Below are 22,046 nucleotides of genomic sequence, written 5' to 3'. Positions count from 1 at the left end.
CAAATCTGTTTAACTTTCTGGAGCCAGCTGAAATAAAAAAAAAAAAAGTTTTTTCCTGGATAACCCCTTTAAAGCCTGGTCTGGATAACAACTTATATGTCCAAGTAAACGTACAATATTATCTTAAAATAACAATCAAATAAATGTACATAGCAAGCATTGTTTCATAAAATACTATATGGAGTTACTCATATCAAAATCTTGTAGTATGGTAATAAAAATAAAACCTAATAATGTTCTGAACAAAGTAGAACAATAAACTCTGGAAAGAGGGCTTTTGCACAAATTATCAGAATATTCCTAAATGGCTAACATTTCAAAGGAATAGAAAGACAGAAAAAATTGAATTTGTGAAAGGAAGCTTTATGAGAGAGCCTCTATCCATGATCCAGAAAACCGAACAGTTTAAAATATTTTTTAAGTCCCCGAGGCATTAACCAACTAAACCAAAAAATATTTCTAGCCTTCAATCTGGATACCCTCCCTAAATTGTTGCCACCACACCAATCCTTTTTAACTGTCTGGATAACTGTATAAATAAATTGGTTTGGATCACTTACGGAATGGCGATGTTTGTCATTCTTTCTACGGATATCGTATCTATGTTATAAAATACAAGTCTTCAAAGCACTTGCCAATGTACTGTGTATGGCAAGGGCATCAGGTATACTACCCTTTACTTGAACACTTCTAAAATTAATTTAGTTTCCATTCAAATTTATGGGCTGTAGATGTAACCACTATAGTTTTCTTTGAGAATTTTGTTGCCTTACAGTTGAGACACAATCCACATCTGAAAAAGCCCTTGATATCCATAAAAGTTAAGCCTACATTGGTTGAATGTGTGGGGTTTGGAACAGTGGGGGCTCCCTAGATGTCCAGATTTGGGGCTTTAATATAGATTATTGGGGGTTTGCTGGGAAGATTATCACCCAGCATCTTATCCTGGCAAAATAATGGCCAATATTTTAATTATGCCCTCTACTTTCTTATATTACATAGCCACTGTGGCAAATGCTGGAATGGAGGATAAAACCATTCCTGGCCTCCTGGTCGTTATACGTAGTTCCTGCTTGGTTCCGCTCTAGATAAAAAGAACATTTTTATCTATACAACAGTGCCAGGACCCCAGGTTTGACACCAGCTTGGTTAAGATCACATCTTCCTCCAAACTTGCCATAAAAGATTGGTGTAGCTGGGAACAAACCAGGTGCCCATGGTGGTATCTATAATCTGAGAAAAGAAATCAGAACCAAAACAGAAAATAGAGACAATATGAATTTCATACCATCTAATATAAACAGTATCTGATCTGGATGTAGATCATCTTTTGTGGTGAGAATTTCTTGAATGGCCTCTATGCCCTGTGAAAGGTTGATTACTGTGCAGCGAAAACACACACTCAGGGCCCCCAAAAACCAACTGGTGTTTCACATTGTTGTTTCTAGAATTTTAATAATTTTGAATAGTATCATGCGTATACAACAGAATTCCCCTTACATATGGCTGCAGAAATAGATCGATGTACGGAGACAGATTAATTATTATATGATGAGGAGTCCTGTGGACAGGGCCGGCTCTGCCTATAGGCGAAGTAGGCAACCGCCTAGAGTGGCCTCTGGAGAGGGGCGCCGCTGTGCCTGTTGCAGCAAAAGCAATCAGCTAGCTTTTTAAACCCCCCCCCCCCCCACCCCATGCTGGAGGAGCGCGGCACTCAGAGATCCACTGACCATACACACACCCTCCCCGGGCCTCATCATACTGGAGGAGCGCTGCACGAGAAAAGCATGTTGCTGGAGGAGCTGTGAGACTCACCGTACATCCCCAGTGTGTGATACTGTTTGTTGTGCCCCTGTATCCAATCGCCCATGTGTAATCTGTATGCTAAACTGTGTATCTAATCCTCTCATGTGTGATACTGTCTGCTGAGCCCCTGTATCTAATCCCTCCCTGTGTGATATGTCTGCTGAGCTGTGTATCTAATCACCATGTGTGACCTGTCGGTGAGCTGTGTATCTAATCCCTCTGTGTGTGATATTGTCTGATGATATGTATCTAATCCCCCTATGTCTGGTCTATATACTGGTTGTTGAGCCCCTGTATATAATCCTATAATGTGTGATACTGTCTGCTATATGTGATACTGTCTGCTAAACTAGTGTTTGTTACAGTGTGTCACCCCAGTAGTAAAGAGATTATATGAGGAGGAGGTTTGTTACAGTGTGTCACTGCAGTAGTAAGGAAATTATATGAGGAGGAGGTTTGTTACAGTGTGTCTCCCCAGTAGTAAGAAAATTACAAGAGGAGGAGGGTTGTTACAGTGTGTCACCCAAGTAGTAGGTTATTACATGAGGAGGAGGTTTGTTACAGTGTGTCACCCAAGTAGTAGGTTATTACATGAGGAGGAGGTTTGTTACAGTGTGTCACCCCAGTAGTAAGGAGATTATAGTGGGGCAAAAAAGTATTTAGTCAGTCACCAATTGTGCAAGTTCTCCCACAAAAGATGAGAGAGGCCTATAATTTTCATCATAGGTATACCTCAACTATGAGAGACATAATGAGGAAAAAAAAATCCATAAAATCACATTGTCTGATTTTTAAAGAATTTATTTGCACATTATGGTGGAAAATAAGTATTTGGTCACCTATAAACAAGCAAGATTTCTGGCTCTCACAGACCTATAACTTCTTTAAGAGTCTCCTCTGTCCTCCACTGGTTACCTGTATTAATGGCACCTGTCTGAACTTGTTATCAGTATAAAAGACACCGGTCCATAACCTCAAACAGTCACACTCCAAACTCCACTATGGCCAAGACCAAAGAGCTGTCGAAGGACAGCAGAAACAAAATTGTAGACCTGCACCAGGCTGGGAAGACTGAATCTGCAATAGGCAAGCAGCTTGGTGTGAAGAAATCAACTGTGGGAGCAATTATTAGAAAATGGAAGACATACAAGTCCACTGATAATCTCCCTCAATCTGTGGCTCCACGCAAGATCTCACACCGTGGTGTCAAAATGATCACTAGAACGGTAAGCAAGAATCCCAGAACCACACGGGGGGACCTAGTGAATGACCTGCAGAGAGCTAGGACCAAAGTAACAAAGGCTACCATCAGTAACACACTAGGCTGCCAGGGACTCAAATCATGCAGTGCCAGACGTGTCCCCCTGCTTAAGCCAGTAGATGTCCGGGCCCGTCTGAAGTTTGCTAGAGAGCATTTGGATGATCTAGGAGAGGATTGGGAGAATGTGATATGGTCAGATGAAACCAAAGTAGAACTTTTTGGTAAAAACTCAACTCGTCATGTTTGGAGGCGAAAGAATGCTGAGTTGCATCCAGAAAACACCATAACTACTGCGAAGCATGGGGGTGTAAACATCATGCTTTGGGGCTGTTTTTCTGCTAACGGATCAGGATGACTGATCCATGTAAAGGGAAGAATGAATGGGGCCATGTATAGTGAGATTTTGAGTGAAAACCTTCTTCCATCAGCAAGGCCATTGAAGATGAAACATGGCTGGGTCTTTCAGCATGACAATGATCCCAAACACACCACCCAGGCAATGAAGGTGTGGCTTCGTAAGAAGCATTTCAAGGTTCTGGAGTGGCCTAGCCAGTCTCCAGATTTCAACCCCATAGAAAACCTTTGAAGAGAGTTGAAAGTCTGTGTTGCCCAGTGACAGCCCCAAAACATCACTGCTCTAGAAGCAATATGCATGGAGGAATGGGCCAAAATACCAGCAACAGTGTGTGAAAACCTTGTGAAGACTTACAGAAAATGTTTGACTTTTGTCATTGCCAACAAAGGGTATATAACAAAGTATTGAGATGAACTTCTGTTATTGTCCAAATACTTATTTTCCACCATAATTTGCTAATGAATTCTTTAAAAATCAGACAATGTGATCTTATGGATTTTTTTTCTCATTAGGTTTCTCATAGTTGAGGTATACCTATGATGAAAATTACAGGCCTCTCTCATCTTTTTAAGTGGGAGAACTTGCACAATTGGACATGAAGAGGAGGTTTGTTACAGTGTGTCACCGCTGTAGTAAGGAGATTACATGTGGAGGGGGTTTGTTACAGTGTGTCACCACAGTAGTAATTACATGAGGACGTTTGTTACAGCGTGTCACCCCAGTAGCAAGAAGATTACATGAGGAGGTTTGTTACAGTGTGCCACCGCAGTAGTAAGGAGATTACATGTGGAGGGAGTTTGTTACAGTGTTTCACCCCATTAGTAGGTTATTACATGAGGAGGAGGTTTGTTACAGTGTGTCACCTCAATAGTAAGGAGAATGCATGAGGAGGAGAAGGTTTGTTACAGTGTGACACCCCAGTAGTAAAGAGATTACATGAGGAGGTGGTTTGTTACAGTGTGTCACCCCAGTAGTAAGGAGATTACATGAGGAGGAGATTTGTTACAGTATCACCCGAGTAGTAAGGTGGGGCAGGTCAAAGGGTGGGGCCAGTGGGCGGGGTCAAGGGGGCGGCAAAATTAGGTGGCAAAAGTCCTTGCACCAGGCCTGTATGTGGATATAAATAAATATTTCACAGACCCCCAAAACTGATTCCAATTATAACTTTACCACCTCATTAGAACCCTTACTACCCTTATTTTATACAATTACATTGGACTGTTTTGTGCTAATGAACTGTCAAGCAAAGGAGTATTCGCTTTGATTCATGAGGATGTCCCTACTCTCCTCAAAGAATTCTAGGCACAGACTTCCCTCTGCAGCCAGGATCATCATTTCTAACCAGCCTACCATTGGGAGGGTTCAAACACTCGGTTGGTCCGCATGGTAGATTCTGCATGCAGTGGCCGCTTGAGAAACAATCAGATATTACAGCACATCTAGTTCCACGGCCGTGCCTACATCTAACTTCAGGACTGCAGTATAATGAGTGATGAGTGATTCTCGTACAGGATACTACATCTGGGAGTGCTCCATCAACTATAACAGCGTTGTTAATATTTATTTGTCTTAATGCTATCAAGTACCAAGTATCTTTTTTACCAGCTGGATACTCGCTTTTACATATAGTCTGTAACAGTATATTCAGAATACCAATAAATGAATGACTATCGCTTGCACATACCATCTTTTTGTCTGCCTGCAATTGTACATATGTAATTGAACTGCTTTTCAGGATCAGTCTGTTTGCTTACATACAATTGTTTTCAGAAAACACACAGTTCATTGTGAATTCTATATTGTGGTCTTTTTAACACAATATCATTTATTGCAGTTGGGCAGAATTATTTTGAGGTGGTTTCCTAAGCGTAAATAATAACATTTTGTAGTGACTGTACTGACAAGGTGACCGCAAGAGCTATCTTATATAAAAGACATAGTTTAAGCAATAAAAATGCACACAAAAGGGAGAATCTCCATTCAATGGAGAAAAAGGGCATCCCTCCAGAAGGTCCACATCACAGAATATCATGTACATATACAAGGCACTGATCCTCCTATTGCAAAATCCCCATGTGGAAAACTACCACTATTATAAGGTGCAAACATAGAAGACCAGATACATACCAATAATAAATAACACAGAGTACAGAGGACCACTGGAGAGATGCCACCCCAACGCACGTTTCGGGATGTCCTGATCAATCAAAATTATCATTAACCAGCAGACTACTTATTGTAAAATGCAGTACGGTTATCTTGGTGTATGTGAAGGGACCAATCATGAACCAATTACTATGTAGTGTACATAGTGATAAACCACTTTGTATAGTTATATATTAGTGTTCACAGTATATTATATACATAAATACATTAAAAAGTGACAGTTCACTATGTGAAAAAATGACTAATTCAATATGTACAAAAATGTGTAAATAAATATATTTCATTACATGTACAAGTGTTCTATATAACATAAAAAAAATATATACATGTTGGCCGACATTTATCATTGTCTTTAGATTGTTTTTTGTGTCTAGAAAAGGTGCAAGCAGGGTTTATTTCCGCCTTATTTGCGCCTTTTGGTTTACACATTTCTGCTGATTTGGAGTTGCAATCCACTGATTTTGGCAATACACATGACACGGAAGGGTTTTATAAACTGCGCCACTGAAATGTCTCTAAAACTACACCAGCCCAGACTTAGCTTAGCTTTTTGGTGTATGTGAAGAGAGAAATTTCAGAAAATGTGACCTAAACAAAATGTATCAAATGCTCTGTGACCATTTAATAAATGTGGTGCTCCTGCACGTTACCAGCACACACAAAAAAGGATAGAAAAATACTTCACTTACACCTACAATGATAAATGCTGGCCCATGTGATTTACTTTTTTTTCTTAATCTATGTTATCCATTAGGCTCTATATTTGAAAATGATAACATATCAAAAAAATCTTCTTACTTGATTTGGACTGTAGTCCCTTCGTTTTTTGAACAATGTGATGAAATCTGGGCTACTCATGAATAGCTTGCTCTCTTGCACAGTCACCTAAGCATCAATATGGGTACCTCCACTCTAAAAGCTTACACATTTCCAGATAAGTAAGACAGGTAACAGGCTACTGTGTAAGTCTGGAGCTATTTGATTTATTGACTGATAATCTTATCTTTCATGATCCTGCAAGCTCTGCACTAGGGTTCAATGGGGTCAGGCTGTTAACACCCTCAAAGCAGGAAAGAAGAATGAATAACCCAAGATGTTGATAAGTATCACAAGGGGTCATAGAATATTAATTACTTAATGCTCTCATTTAGAGAGAGAAAATTATAAACTTTAAACAGCTTCAAAAAAAGGAAAGAAAATTTAGAAATTTATGTTAAATAGCAATCTTTCAAGACAACGAAGTTCTCTTCAATAAGGATGATAGACAATGTCTGATCGCTGAGGGTACAACCACTGGGACCCTCACCAATGAAAAGAATGTGTGTTCAGGGTGCCCCTTTTTTAAGGGAGCAGCAGTCAAGAATGTGTACAGCCACTCTACTGAAACTATATGGGACTTCCAGAAATAGCTTTATACTTTGCTATCACCAGCAGTCACATAGAGCTTTGACTGTAACAGCAGTGTGTAAACATCCACTGCTGTATTCAAGTAGGGGCACTCAGGCCCCATTCTCGTGACCTCGCGGGAGTCCAACAGTTTGACCCTCACAAACTGGGCATCGATCCTGTGTACAGGTAACAAGCTATAATATGATTCTACTTCTTTAACCCCTTAAGGACACAGCCAATTTCATTTTTGCATTTTCATTTTTTCTTCCTTGTTTTCTAAGAGCCATAACTCTTTTCATCCACAGACTCGTATGAGGGATAATTTTTCGTGCAACTAATTGTACTTTGTAAGGACACCTTTCATTTTACTCCTAAATGTATGGCACAGCCCAAATTATTATGCGGGGAAATTGAAAAGTAAAAATGCAATTTTGGAGGGCTTAGTTTTTACACAGTACACCTTACAGTAAAACTGACTTGTTTTCTTAATTCTGTGGGTCAATACGATTACAATGACATGAATGGTAACACATTTTTCTATTATACTTTTCTAGAACTACTTAAAATAATAATAATAATAATTATGTTTAAAATTTGTTCTATCTATAATGTTTTAGTTTTTCCATATACGGGGCTGTATGAGGGCTTTTTTTTTGCACTGTAATCTGTAGTTTTTATCTGCACCACTTGTGTATGTGACTTTTTGATCACTTTTTTTTATTTCATTTCACTTTTCTGGCATGTGCTGTGACCAAAAAGTAGCAATTTCAGACTTCACCGAAGGGGATCATTACCATTTTATTTTAATAGTTCGGACATTTACGCACACAGCAATACAAAATATGTTTATTTTTTTTAACACTTTTTTTGTAAAATGGAAAAAGGGTGGGGATTTCACTTTTATTGGGGCAGGGGCTTATTCACACTTTATAAAAACTTTTTTTTTTACTTAATGCTTTTTTATGTCCCTATACATAGCAATTATTAGATTGCTATTACTTTTCAGTGCTATACATAGTCATAGCACTGATCATTAATATTGGAGATCTATTGCTCTGGTCTGCTAGAAGGCAAACCAGAGCAGCAGATCGCCGGAACCACCGGGAGGCAGGTGAGGGAACCTCCGGCGATCATTTTGACTGATCTGATCCCTGCAGCCATGCCACGGCCGATCAGATCAGCAACCAGAACCGCGGCATTGTGGCAGATGCCGTGAACAATGTTGGTCACGGCATCTGATGTATTAATGGCAGACAACAGCGCGATCGCTGATGTCCGCCATTACTGTTGGGTCCCTGGCTGTTGATAGCAGCCTGGAACTGCCGTGCATGAATAGGACGTAAATGTACATCCTAGTGCATTAAGAACAATCGCACCAGGACGTAAATTTACGTCCACTGTTCTTAAGGGGTTAAACTCTACTATCAGTTTTAAGCTACCGTACTTTCCATAAATCAATAGCATAAGCAAATGTAAGAAACTTTGCAATATACACAAGCATCTTCCTCCACTTATGAGGCTTCTAATTAATTTAAAATGTTAATTAAAAACAAAAAAAATGCTGTCAAAATAAAGTAGACATCTGAAAGTATAAACTATTTGGTCAGGAAGTATAAATATATAAACCTACAGAAAATCTACCTTGAATAATAAAATAAATGCTAGTGCAAGGTAATGATCAACAATTGATAATCTTTATTACACAGATGATACAAAAACTGAAAGCCCCATTTTCCCATTAATCCATAAAAAACATATACACATGAGACAATGTTAACCCCTTAAGGACGCAGCCCTTTTTCACCTTAAGGACTGAGCCCTTTTTCGCAATTATGACCACCGTCACTTTACGAATGAATAACGCGAAAACGCTTTTACCGAATATTCTGATTCTGAGATTGTTTTTTCGTGACATATTCTACTTTATTTTGGTGGTAAATTTTCGGCGTTAATTGCATCCTTTTTTGGTGAAAAATCCCAAAATGTCATGAAAATTTTGCATTTTTCTAACTTTGAAGCTCTCTAATTGTAAGGAAAATGGATATTCCAAATAAATTTTATTTTTCTTCACAAATACAATATGTCCACTCTATGTTGGCATCATAAAATGGACATATTTTTGCTTTTTGAAAAAATGAGAGGGCTTCAAAGTAGAGCAGCAATTTTCAAAAATGTAATGAAAATTGCTAAATCTGAAGGGACAGATGTTACAGAACTACAACTCCCAGCATGCCTGGGCAGTCGAGGCATGCTGAGAGTTGTAGTTTGGCAACATCTAGAGGGCTACTGTTTGGGCACCACTGTAACAGTGGTCTCCAAACTGTGACCCTCCAGATGTTGCAAAACTACAACTCCCAGCATGCCCAGACAGCCTTTGGCTGTCTGGGCATGCTGGGAGTTGCAGTTTGGCCCCCCTAGTGGTTGCCACAGTAAAGATCGATTTACTTTCACTTTCAATTTCGCCCCCCCCCCCCCCCCACTGTCGATTCCCTACCTGAGCAAAGATTCAGCAGGCTCCAGCGAAGATCCCAGGTCCGCAGGCATCTTCTCCTGCAGGTACGGCCTCCATCTTCTTCCCAGAGACCCTCGACATCCAGGGGCGGGCACAACGGGGGGTTGCTATGGCAAACCCCTGTCCTGCACTGCCATTGGCCAGAACTTCGTTCTGAGTAATGGCAGGGGATAGGAGGAGATCGCAGCTTTGCAATCTCCCTCCTATCCTTTAGGCTGATCGGGGCTGTTGCGGACAGCTCCGATCAGCCCTATATTCCGGGTGATCAGGTCACCAGAGACCCGATCAGCCCGGAATTGGAGAAAATCGCATGTCTGAATTGACATGCGTTTTTCTCCGACCGCCGACATGGGGGGGGTCTCAGGACCCCCCTGGGCGATGTGCCAGGGTGCCTGCTGAATGATTTCAGCAGGCATCCGGCTCCGGTCCCCAACCGGCTAGCGGTGGGGACCGGATTTCCCACGGGCGTATGGATACGCCCTTGGTCCTTAAGGTCAAAAAACGAATCAGGAGGGCGGGCAAAGCACAAAAACCAGAGTATCAGAACGCAACAAAACCAAAAAGAAAACCTAAAAGAACCGGATCATCAAGTTGTTAACATTTCATTTTATATAGTTTCCAATCATGAAAATAAATTGCTATCTAAAGGCCTGGGATTTTCACCCACCGTTCAATTTGATGTATATAAAACCATCTTAGACATAAATAAGTTTGTATGTCTTTTGACTGTTAAAAAGCATTTTCTACCTGGAGAAGATCCGAATATACAAACGGTTGCAGCCAATCAAATGGAGCAACATTCACATGGTGCGGTTGCACCTAATCCCATTTTGAGATCCCTAGAAGAGCAAGTTGCTTACCGGGATCTCCATATGCTTGAAACAAATGGCATGATAGATACCATCAGCAAGTCCAAGTATTTTGTTACATCTAATCCTGACTTTTATCCTATTCATGCACGTCCACCTTGTCTTGGATCGTTTTCAGGACTTGGTTATGAAAGACTTGGTCGCCTTGAAAAGTCAAGATGTATCAAATATTAAAGATAATCTTTCTAAGCATGAAAGAAAAGCATTGCTTAGTCTTCGTAACAATCCTGATCTTACAATTTGAAACGCCAACAAATGTGGATCGGTTGTGTGCATCAATACAAGTTTATATATCAAACTTTGTGAAGAATTACTATCCGATCGTGACACATACCAACCTCTTTCAGTTGATCCAACTAATATATTTCAAAAGTCTCTCTCAGAATTGCTAAAAGGTGTTTCCAGGTCTATTATTAGCCCAAAAAAGTTGATTATATGTTTGTAGATCAACCAATTGTTCCCATTTTTCTTGTGCTGACAAAATTACAACAGAACCGATTCGACCGATCGTTGCGGGAATCAGTTCCCTAAATGAACGTATTTGTCAATGGTTAGATTCCGTCTTACAGCCCTTGGTTAACAAATGCCCAAGTTTTATAAAAGACACAAAACACCTTAAAAAAATTCTAGACTCTTTTCGATGGTGTGAACAGTACTCATGGCTAACATGCGACATTGAATCTCTCTATTAATGTATTCCCCACCACTTAGCATTGACAGCATTCACCGATATTTTGAATACGTTTTCAAATTATAATCTTGAGTTGAAACAATTTATTTTGGATGTCACCGCTTACATTTTAAAACACAATGGAGGAGATTTATCAAAACCTGTGCAGAGGAAAATCTGACCAGTTGCCCATAGCAACCAATCATATTTCTTCTTACATTTTTGAAAAGGCCTCTGCAAAATGAAAGAAGAGATCTGATTGGTTGCTATCGGCAACTCAGCAACTTTTCCTCTGCACAGGTTTTGATAAATCTCCCCCAATTATTTTTTCTTTAACCCCTTAAAGAGGCACGGTCATTGTTAAAAACTTTTCATATATTGCAGGACTCATTATAATATGACATTTCACAATATACACAATTCAAGCTCAAAATAGCCACCACTAGGGGTCGCCTGTCTTGTAGCCAGACAGACTAGTCTAGATTTTGCAGCATACTGGATACCGGCCGTAAAGCATACCGGTATCCAGTATAGGAGATTTCTATTGAGTGTATGCAAAACTACAGATAAAGGATGTGTGGACATGCTGGGAGCTGTAGTTTTATAACAGCTGGAGGCAACACTGCTCTAACAGTTATTTACAAACACTGCAGCTTCAGTTGTTACTAAACTACAACTCCCAGCATGCTGAAATAGTCAAAGATTTCTCGGACTCCTGAATGACAAAGAAGTTGATCAGATATTCAGGAGTCTGTGAAAGATGAATGACACACAGTGACAGCTATGCTGATTAGCATCCAGCTTTACTAGAAGATAAAACAGATAGAACATGTATTCATAAAAATGCCTCTGTTTAACATGTACAGCATGAAATCAGAGAGGAAAGGGTTACAGAGTAGAGAGTACTGATTGGCTGACTGCCGAGGCTTGCTCCTGTGAGGGAGACAGACTGACACGCCCCCTCCAGCCTGCACAATGAAAAAGTAACTCACCAGCCGATAAATGCTTATATCTCTGGATATATAGGTCAGAGACACATACAATTTATATGTACATGATCAGGATTGGGTACTGAGTAACATATCACTTTTTTCTTTTTTTTTGCACTATGACAGGTATGCTTTAAGGACGCAGGGTTTTTCCGTTTTTGCATTTTCATTTTTTTCTCTTCACCTTCTAAAAATCATAACGCTTTAAATTTTGCACATAAATTTCATATGATGGCTTATTTTTTGTGCCACCAATTCTACTTTGCAGTGACATAAGTCATTTTACCCAAAAATCCACGGCGAAATGGAAAAAAAAATTAATTGTGCGACAAAATTGAAGAAAAAAATGTCATTTTGTAACTTTTGGGGGCTTCCGTTTCTACGCAGTGCATTTTTCAGAAAAAAATAACACCTTATCTTTATTCTGTAGGTCCACACAGTTAAAATGATACCCTACTTATATAGGTTGGATATTGGAGTACTTCGGGAAAAAATCATAACTACCGTATTTATCGGCGTATAACACGCACTTTTTAGGCTAAAATTTTTAGCCTAAAGTCTATGTGCGTGTTATACGCCGATACACCCCCAGGAAAGGCAGGGGGAGAGAGGCTCGCTTCTCTCCCCCTGCCTTTCCTGGGGTCTAGAGCGCTGCTGCCGGCCCCCCCTTCTCTTGCCGGCGCCGATAGCCAGGGGGAGAGAAGCGGTGCCGACAGCCAGGGGGAGAGAAAGGGCAGCGGCACCCATTGCCGGCGCCGCTGCCCCGTTGCCTCCCCCCATCCCCGGTGGCATAATTACCTGGGTCGGGTCCGCGCTGCTGCAGGCCTCCGGCGTGCGTCCCCGGCGTCGTTGCTATGCGTTGCATAGCAACGACGCAGGGGACACGCGCCGGAGGCCTGCAGCAGCGCGGACCCGACCAAGGTAATTATGCCACCGGGGATGGGGGGAGGCAACGGGGCAGCGGCGCCGGCAATGGGTGCCGCTGCCCCTTCTCTCCCCCTGGCTGTCGGCACCGCTTCTCTCCCCCTGGCTATCGGCGCCGGCAATGGGGCGCCGGCACCGATAGTCAGGGGGAGAGAACGGGCAGCGGCGCCGATAGCCAGGGGGTGAGAAGGGCTGGCAGCAGCGCTCTAGACCCCAGGAAAGGCAGGGGGAGAGAAGCGGGCAGCGACGGCCTCTCTTCCCCTGCCTTTCCTGGGGGTGTATCGGGGTATACACGCGCACACACGCACCCTCATTTTACCATGGATATTTGGGTAAAAAACTTTTTTTACCCAAATATCCTTGGTAAAATGAGGGTGCGTGTTATAGGCCGGTGCGTGGTATACCCTGATAAATACGGTACATGCAGAAAAATTTATATGTTAAAAATTCTCATCTTCTAACCCCTATAACTGTTTTATTTTTCTGCGTACGGGCCGGAATGAGGACTCATTTTCTGCGCCATTTTATGAAGATTTCATGATATAAAAAGTGACCAAAAATACACTATTTTGGACTTTTGACTTTTTTTGCGTTCACTCCATTGACCGTGCAATTTAATTAACAATATATTTTTATAGTTCAGACATTTTCGCACGTGGCGATACCACATATGTTCATTTTTATTTACACAGTTTTTATTTTTTCATGGGAAAAGGGGGATGATTCAAACTTTTATTAGGGAAGGGGTTAAATGACCTTTGTTAACTTTTTTTTTTGCAGTGCTATAGCTCCCATAGGGAGCTATAGCACTGCACACTGATCTCCTATGCTGATCCCTGCAAAGCCATAGCTTTGCACAGATCAGTCAGATAGGGGCTCGATTGCTCAAGCCTGTAGCTCAGGCTTGGAGCAATCAATCGACGATCGAACACCGCGGAGACAGGCAAGGAGACCTCCACCTGCGTCCCAGCTGATCGGAACATCGCATTTTATCGCGATGTCCCGATCAGCCCGACTGAGCTGCCGGGAAGCGTTTAACAGTGCGCGGCGCAACGATTGATGCCGCACGTTGTTAGCCCAGGGTCTCGGCTATGATTAGCAGCCGGGACCAACCCGGTGTGATGCGGGGTCACGGCGTGACCCCGTTTTAAACACCGGGACCGCCCTACGTCTTTAAGGAGTAAATGGTGTTTTTTATTTACAGAAAATTGGGTGCAAAATCTTCACCTGCCCTTGCAAACTTATATGTGTTTTGGTGGGAGAATTTAAATATTTTTTTCTGATCACAATCCCTACAAGATAATGTCGCATGGTTTGGTAGATACGTCGACTTGACGTGGTTATTATGTGGAACGGTAGAGAGTCGTTGGCTAATACATTTATGCAATATCTTAATGACAACTCTTGTAATTTACCTTTTACACACATTTGGTCCAAAACATGCACACCATTTTTAGATGTGTTTTTGGTTGCTAAGGGCAATAGCATTTAAAAACGCCCATTTCGGAAACCTATTGCTGGTAATACTATTCTTAGACCTGACTCATATAATTCTAGACATAGAATTGAAGGCATTCCTGTAGGAGAATTAATCGGTGTGAAACGGAACAGCTCTGTAGAGTCTATTTATCAGGAAGAAGCCATTTCGGTATGCACGCGATACCATCAACGCGGCTATCCAAATTGGATTCTAACCAAAGTTCGTAAACGGATGTATTCTTTGAATAGATCCGAACTTTTGAAAAGAAAACAATCAGGTTAGTGATCTTATCACATTTGTAACAACCTATAGTCCTCAATACAATAAAATTAGAGACATCAGATCGAAACATCTTTCTATACTACATTCAGATCGCAGTTTGAGTACAGTGTTACAAAAAGGGATTAGATTCTCGATCCGCAGAGCTTCAACATTAGCTAACTCTTTAGCTCCCAGTACAGTTGAAGATCGAAATACAAATGACACCTGGTTGACAATGAAAGGATTTTTTAAATGCTCCGAGGTACAATGAGTCATTTGTAAATACGCTGTAAAATGTACCACTATTGAGGGAACAGTCGACAACAAAAAACATCAAATATGTAGTTTCATTAACTGTAATTCCAAATTAGTAATATACAAAATTGTATGTACTGCTTGCTCACTTACTTATATTGGTAGCACTAAACGTGCTTTGAAAAAAACGTATACAGGAGCACATTCATTATTCCACAGGTCTCCTCACTGGTGGTAGGTCCAACATATCGAAACATTTCTTTTTGGTTCATAATGGTGATGTGTCACATTTGAAATTCTCTACTATTGAAAAAGTAACTCCCAGCAAAAGAGGAGGTGATAACATAAGACACCTGCATAATAGGGAGGCTATGTGGATTTATTTACTCAATAGCATTTATCCCTCTGGTTTGAATAACAGAACAAAATAAATTCTTCACTATAAGTTTTTGGAATTTTTAGGAATTTTGGCATTGACAATTTTAACTCTTTATTTCCCTTTTTTTTTTGCAATGTCCTCTTTTATATGTTTGTTTTTTTGCACTCTGGACAATAAAGTTGTTTGCCCAAATGCGTTGGTCCCGGTTCTCCCTCCCCTTGTGAAAGGTGAACTCTTGGACCTTCTCAGTATAAAAGAGAGTGTGTTGGAGAGACAACATGTATGCCATGACTAAGGGCCAAATGGCCTGAAACACGTAGGCGTTCTGAGGTGCTCCAACCATGCATTTTTCACTTTTGTCCTTGTGCTCATTTTTTCCTTGCCTTCCATGGACTTAACTTGGATTACAATAAAGAACTACCTTTTACTCAGTGCTGGCTCCACCCTTATTTGATTTTTGTTTTGTATCCAGAGGCTGGACGTGCACATGTTGAATCAGGTGAGCTGAACTCTTTCTTCTCGGATTCCAGATTTGTAAATTACTTCTATTAAAAAATCTTAATCCTTCCAATAATTATCAGTGCACTCTGATGACACCTGTCTTGGGAACTGTCTAGAGTAGAAGCAAATCCCCATAGCAAACCTCTTCAACTCTATGCAGTTCCTGAGACAAGCAGAGATGTCAGCAGAGAGCACTGTTGCCAGACAGAAAAGAACAACTCAACTTTAGCAGCTGATAATTATTGGAAGGATTAAGATTTTTTAATAGAAGTAATTTACAAATCTGTTTAACTTTCTGGAGCCAGTTGATATAAAAAAATTATTTTCCTGGAATACCCCTTTGAGACTCTCTGGTGCCGTTTGTTTTCTTTTAACTCCCATGCCACCTTGTAAACATAGTTCATCATCATGTACAAGCACCACCAATTCCAGTACAGGTGCCATAAAATCGAGAAAAATGCAAACTAGTCCTAAATTGTAGCTTTTAACCCCTTAAGGACTCAGCCCATTTTGGCCTTAAGGACTCAGACAATTAAATTTTAACGTTTTCATTTTTTCCTCCTCGCCTTCTAAAAATCATAACTCTTTTATATTTTCATCCACAGACTAGTATGAGGGCTTGTTTTTTGCGCGACCAGTTGTCCTTTGTAATTATCGTTGTCATTATATCATAAAATGTATGGCGCAACCAAAAAACACTATTTTTGTGGGGAAATTAAAACGAAAAACGCAATTTTGCTAATTTTGGAAGGTTTCGTTTTCACGCCGTACAATTTATGGTAAAAATGACATGTGTTCTTTATTCTGAGGGTCAATACGATTAAAATGATACCCATTATTATATACTTTTATATTATTGTTGCGCTTAACAAAAATCACAAACTTTTTAACCAAATTAGTACGTTTATAATCCCTTTATTTTGATGACCTCTAACTTTTTAATTTTTTCGAATAAGCGGCGGTATGTGGGCGCATTTTTTGCGCCATGATCTGTACTTTTTTTTGATACCACATTTGTATATAAAAAACTTTTAATACATTTTTTATAATTTTTTTTTTAATAAAATGTATTAAAAAAGTAGGAATTTTGGACTTTTTTTTTTTTCGTTCACGCCGTTCACCGTACAGGATCATTAACATTTTATTTTAATAGTTCGGACATTTACGCATATCGGGCGCGATACCAAATATGTCTATAAAAAAAAGTTTTTTACGCTTTTTGGGGGTAAAATAGGAAAAAAGGACGTTTTACTTTTTTATTGGGGGAGGGGATTTTTCACTTTTTTTTTACTTTTACATTTTTTTTTTACACTTGAATAGTCCCCATAGGGGACTATTCATAGCAATACCATGATTGCTAATACTGATCTGTTCTATGTATAGGACATAGAACAGATCAGTATTATCGGTCATCTTCTGCTCTGGTCTGCTCAATCACAGACCAGAGCAGGAGACGCCGGGAGCCGGACAGAGGAAGGAGAGGGGACCTCCGTGCGGCGTTATGAATGATCGGATCCCCGCAGCAGTGCTGCGGGCGATCCGATCATTCATTCAAATCGCGCACTGCCGCAGATGCCGGGATCTGTATTGATCCCGGCACCTGAGGGGTTAATGGCGGACGCCCGCGAGATCGCGGGAGTCGGCCATTGCCGGCGGGTCCCTGGCTGCGATCAGCAGCCGGGATCAGCCGCGCATGACACGGGCATCGCTCCGATGCCCGCGGTTATGCACAGGACGTAAATGTACGTCCTGGTGCATTAAGTACCACCTCACCAGGACGTACATTTACGTCCTGCGTCCTTAAGGAGTTAATAGACTATCATTAAAACAATACTCATATTTAATTCAGGGAGGACATAATATATCAAAGAAAGGTACAACAAAATAAACACATCGTTCACCATAGTATGTATGGAGGGATGGTGGTATGTCGGTGGGACATAAGAGCTTTACAAAGGAGTAGGGAAGTTGCATAGGGTATAAGTTATATAGAGACCTATCCCAACTCGGGATACCCTGAATACCCCTGACTTGCCCTTAACTCCCTACCTACTTATGCAAGACCACCGCCCTTATAAAGGGTGATCCCGCTCAGGAACCTCCTTCCTCTCCCTAATCTAGGGATAACCCTAAATAAGCACTAAAGTGTATGATATGTGCCTATACTAGGTATCAATGAAATAACAAAATTATACATTGGCAGGATGGTATAGCTTCATTAATAAACTACAACTCTACCACTTCTTTATGTAAAAACTTATCCCCTATCCTAAGGACAGGGGATAAGTGTCAGATCGCAGGGAAGTCTGGCCGCTGAGACCCCCATGATCTCCCGTACGAGGCCCCCGGCAGTCCGCAGGAACCACCGCATGAAGCTGCAGCTGAAACGCCCCCTCAATACATCTCTATAGGAGAGCTGCATTTGGCAATCTCCGGCTCTGCCATAGCACTGTATCGAGGGGGCATGTCGGCCTCCACTTTGTGCGGTGGTCGATATGCGCTATTTGGACAGAGAGCCAGGGCCCTGTACTGGAGATTGCTGGGTGTCCCAGAGGTCGACCCCCCCACCGTGATCTTAAACGTATCCCTTATCCTTAAGATAGGGTATCCGGAGTATTCCTTTAAAGGAGATATCCAGTGGTGAAAAACGTATCCCCTATCCTAAGGATAGGGGATAAGTTTCAGATCGCGGGAGGTCCAACCGCTGGGGGGCCCAGACAGCCCGCGGGAAGGGGGCGTGTTGACCACAGCACGAAGCGGCAGCTGACACGCCCCCTCAATACAACTCTATGGCAATCTCCGGCTCTGCCATAGAGTTGTATTGAGGGGGCGTGTCGGCCGCCGCTTTGTGCGGTGGTAAACATGCGCTATCTGGCCAGTGAGCCGGGGCCCCATAAGGAGATCGCGGGGGCCCCCAGTGGTCGGACCCCCTGCGATCTGAAACGTATTCCCTATCCTTAGGATAGGGGATACGCTTTTCACCACTGGACTACCCCTTTAATGCTACATATGTGAATGGACTATCCTTTTTGGTGCTGCTATTATCTAAAGTTAATAAATTATCATAGTGATAAGAGTTTACTACAAGAACATACATAAAATTGAGAGTCCATCAAGTTCAACCTATAACCCTAATGAGTCACTACTGAGCTGATATAGATCTAGAATCCATAACCCTTTAATGTTATTATTCTCCAAAAATGCATCCCGACCCCTTTTAAATTCTTTTACTGAGTTCACCATGACCACCTCCTCTGGCAGAGAATTCCACAGTCTCACTGCTCTTACAGAACCCCCAGTCTGTTTAGTGTAGAAACCTTCTTTCCTCTAGACGTAGAGGATGCCCCCATGTTAGGCTGGGTTCACATCACGTTTTTACCAATACGGGACCGCATACGGTTGGGGGGAGCTAAAACTTTGCGCTCCCGTATCCCTTCAGTATGCCGCCCATATGTAATTCCTTTCAATGAGCCAACCGGAGTAAAACGCTGACTCCGGTTGGCTAATTTTTGCCCCGTATGTGGTTTCCCCACAGCACCTAAAACCATAGTCAACCACGGTTTGAGGTCCGCTGGAAAACCGCATTCCAGGCAAAAATGAGTCGACCGGAGTCAGCGCTTCACTTCGGTCGGCTCAATGAAATGAATTACATATGGGCAGAATACAGCAGGGATACGGGAGGTTTTAGCTCCCCCAGCCGTATGCGGTCCCATATTGGTAAGAACGGGATTTGAACCCAGCCTTATAGATACAGTCCTGGGTATAAATAGATCATGGGAGAGATCTCTGTAAGGTCCCCTGATATATTTATACATTATATCACCCCTATGTCACCCCTAAGCCTTCTTATTATGTCACCCCTAAGCCTTCTTATTTCTAAACTAAATAACCCTAATTCTGATCATCTTTCTGGGTACTGTTGTCCTCCCATTCCCCGTATTACTCTGGTTGCCCATCTTTGAACCCTCTCCAGCTCCACTATATCTTTCTTGTACACTGGTATCCAGTTTAGTACACAGTATTCCATGTGTGGTCTGACTAGTGATTTGTACAGTGGTAGAATTATTTGCTTGTCGTGGGCATCTATACCCCTATTGATGTACCCCATGATTTTATTTGCTCTGGCAGCAGCTGCCCGACATTGGTCACTAGAGCAAAATTTACTATTAACTAAGATTCCCAAGTCCTTTTCCACGTCAGTTGTCCCAAGTGTTCTCCCATTTAATACATAATCCCAGCCCGGATTTTTCTTCCCCATGTGCATTACCTTACATTTATCAGTGTTTAACCTCATCTGCCACTTACCAGCCCAAACCTCCAACCTATCCAGATCCATTTGTAACAGTGCACTGTCCTCTATAGTATTTACCGCTTTACCGAGTTTAGTATTATCTGCAAAGATTGCTACTTTACTATTCAACCCCTCTACGAGGTCATTAATGAATATATTAAATAGAATAGGACCCAAGACTGACCCCTGTGGTACCCCCCTAGTAACAGTCACCCAATCAGAATAAGTACCATTAATAACCACCCTCTGTTTTTTATCCCTGAGCCAGTTACTTACCCACTTACACACATTTTCCCCCAGTCCAAGCATTCTCATTTTATGCACCAATCTTTTATGTGGCACCATATCAAATGCTTTGGAAAAATCCAGATATATGACATCCAGAGATTGCCCCTGGTCCAGTCTGGAGCTCACCTCCTCATAAAAGCTGATCAGGTTAGTTTGACAGGACCGATCCCTCATAAAGCCATGCTGATATGGAGTCATGCATTTATTTTTATCAAGATACTCCAAAATAGCATCCCTTAGAAAACCCTCAAACAATTTACATACAACGGAGGTTAAACTAACAGGCCTATAATTCCTGTGGTCACCTTTTGACCCCTTTTTAAACATTGGTACCACATTTGCGATACGCCAGTCCTGGGGAACAGTCCCTGTTACTATAGAGTCCCTGAATATTGAAAATAGGGGTCTGTCTATTACATTACTTAATTCCTTTAGAACATGGGGGTAAATGCCATCTGGACCTGGTGATTTGTCTATTTAGATTTTAGGCGGCACCGTACTTCCTGAGTTAGACAGGTAACCTGTACTGTATTTCACCTGGCATTTCATTTTCCTCGGTGAATACAGTGGAGAAGAATTTGTTTAATATATTTGCTTTTTCCTGATCCCCGTTTATAATTTCTTCCTCATCATTTGTTAAAACACTTTCATTTTTAACTTTTTGCTATTTATATAGTAAAAAAAAAACATTTTGAGGTTAGTTTTACTCTCTTTGGCAATGAGTCTTTCTGTCTCTATTTTTGCTGCTTTTATCTGTTTTTTACATATTTTATATTTTTCTCTATAGCTTTTTAATGCTTCTTCACTGCTGTCCTGTTTTCGTAGTTTAACCCCTTAAAGGGGTACTCCGCCCCTGGACATCTTATCCCCTATCCAAAGGATAGGGGATAAGATATCAGATCGCCGGGGTCCCGCTGCTGGGGACCCCGGGGATCGCTGCTGCAGCACCCCGCTATCATAACTGCGCAGAGCGAGTTCGCTCTGCACGTAATGACGGGCAATACAGGGGCCGGAGCATCGTTACATCACGGCTCCGCCCCTCGTGACGTCACGGCCCGCCCCGTCAATACAAGACTATGGGAGGGGGCGTGGCGGTTGTCACGCCCCCTGCCATAGACGTGCATTAAGGGGACGGGCCGTGATGTCATGAGGGGCGGAGCCATGACGTCACACTACTCCGGCCCCTGTATCGCCCGTCATTACGCACAGAGCGAACTCGCTCTGTGCAGTAATGATGGCGGGGTGCCGCAACAGCGATCCCCGGGGGCCCCAGCAGCGGGACCGCGGCGATCTAACTTCTTATCCCCTATCCTTTGGATAGGGGATAAGATGCCAGGGGCGGAGTACCCCTTTAAGGACCATGGGTTTTTCCGTTTTTGCATTTTTTCCTCCTCACCTTTAAAAAATCATAACCCTTTCATATGAGGGCTTATTTTTTGCGCCACCAATTCTACTTTGCAGTGAGATCGGTCATTTTACCAAAAAATCTACGGCAAAATGGAAAAAAAAAATCATTGTGCGAGAAAAAATGCCATTTTGTAACTTTTGGGGGCTTCCGTTTCTATGCAGTACATTTTTCAGTAAAAATGACACCTTCTCTTTATTCTGTAGGTCCATACGGTTAAAATGATACCCTACTTATATAGGTTT

At 41.7% G+C, this 22,046-nt stretch overlaps 1 protein-coding gene across 7 annotated transcripts in view; it reads right to left on the bottom strand.

The window, feature by feature from the left end:
• FAM13A (family with sequence similarity 13 member A) overlaps positions 1-22,046 on the bottom strand; it is a 238,916-nt gene that overhangs the window by 153,075 nt on the left and 63,795 nt on the right. Inside the window, exon 1 of one of the 7 annotated variants that reach the window (XM_056567662.1) lies at positions 10,350-10,466. The exons of the other annotated variants lie outside the window; for them this stretch is intronic. Coding sequence (XP_056423637.1) covers positions 10,350-10,445 — 96 coding nt within the window. The 5' untranslated portion in view covers positions 10,446-10,466. Of the gene's footprint in view, positions 1-10,349; positions 10,467-22,046 lie in introns of those variants that run through there. 7 annotated transcript variants of the gene reach the window in all.

The sequence above is a fragment of the Hyla sarda genome, chromosome 1, assembly GCF_029499605.1.
Source record: "Hyla sarda isolate aHylSar1 chromosome 1, aHylSar1.hap1, whole genome shotgun sequence".
NCBI lineage: Eukaryota > Metazoa > Chordata > Amphibia > Anura > Hylidae > Hyla > Hyla sarda.
This window is presented reverse-complemented; position numbering and strand designations above follow the sequence as displayed.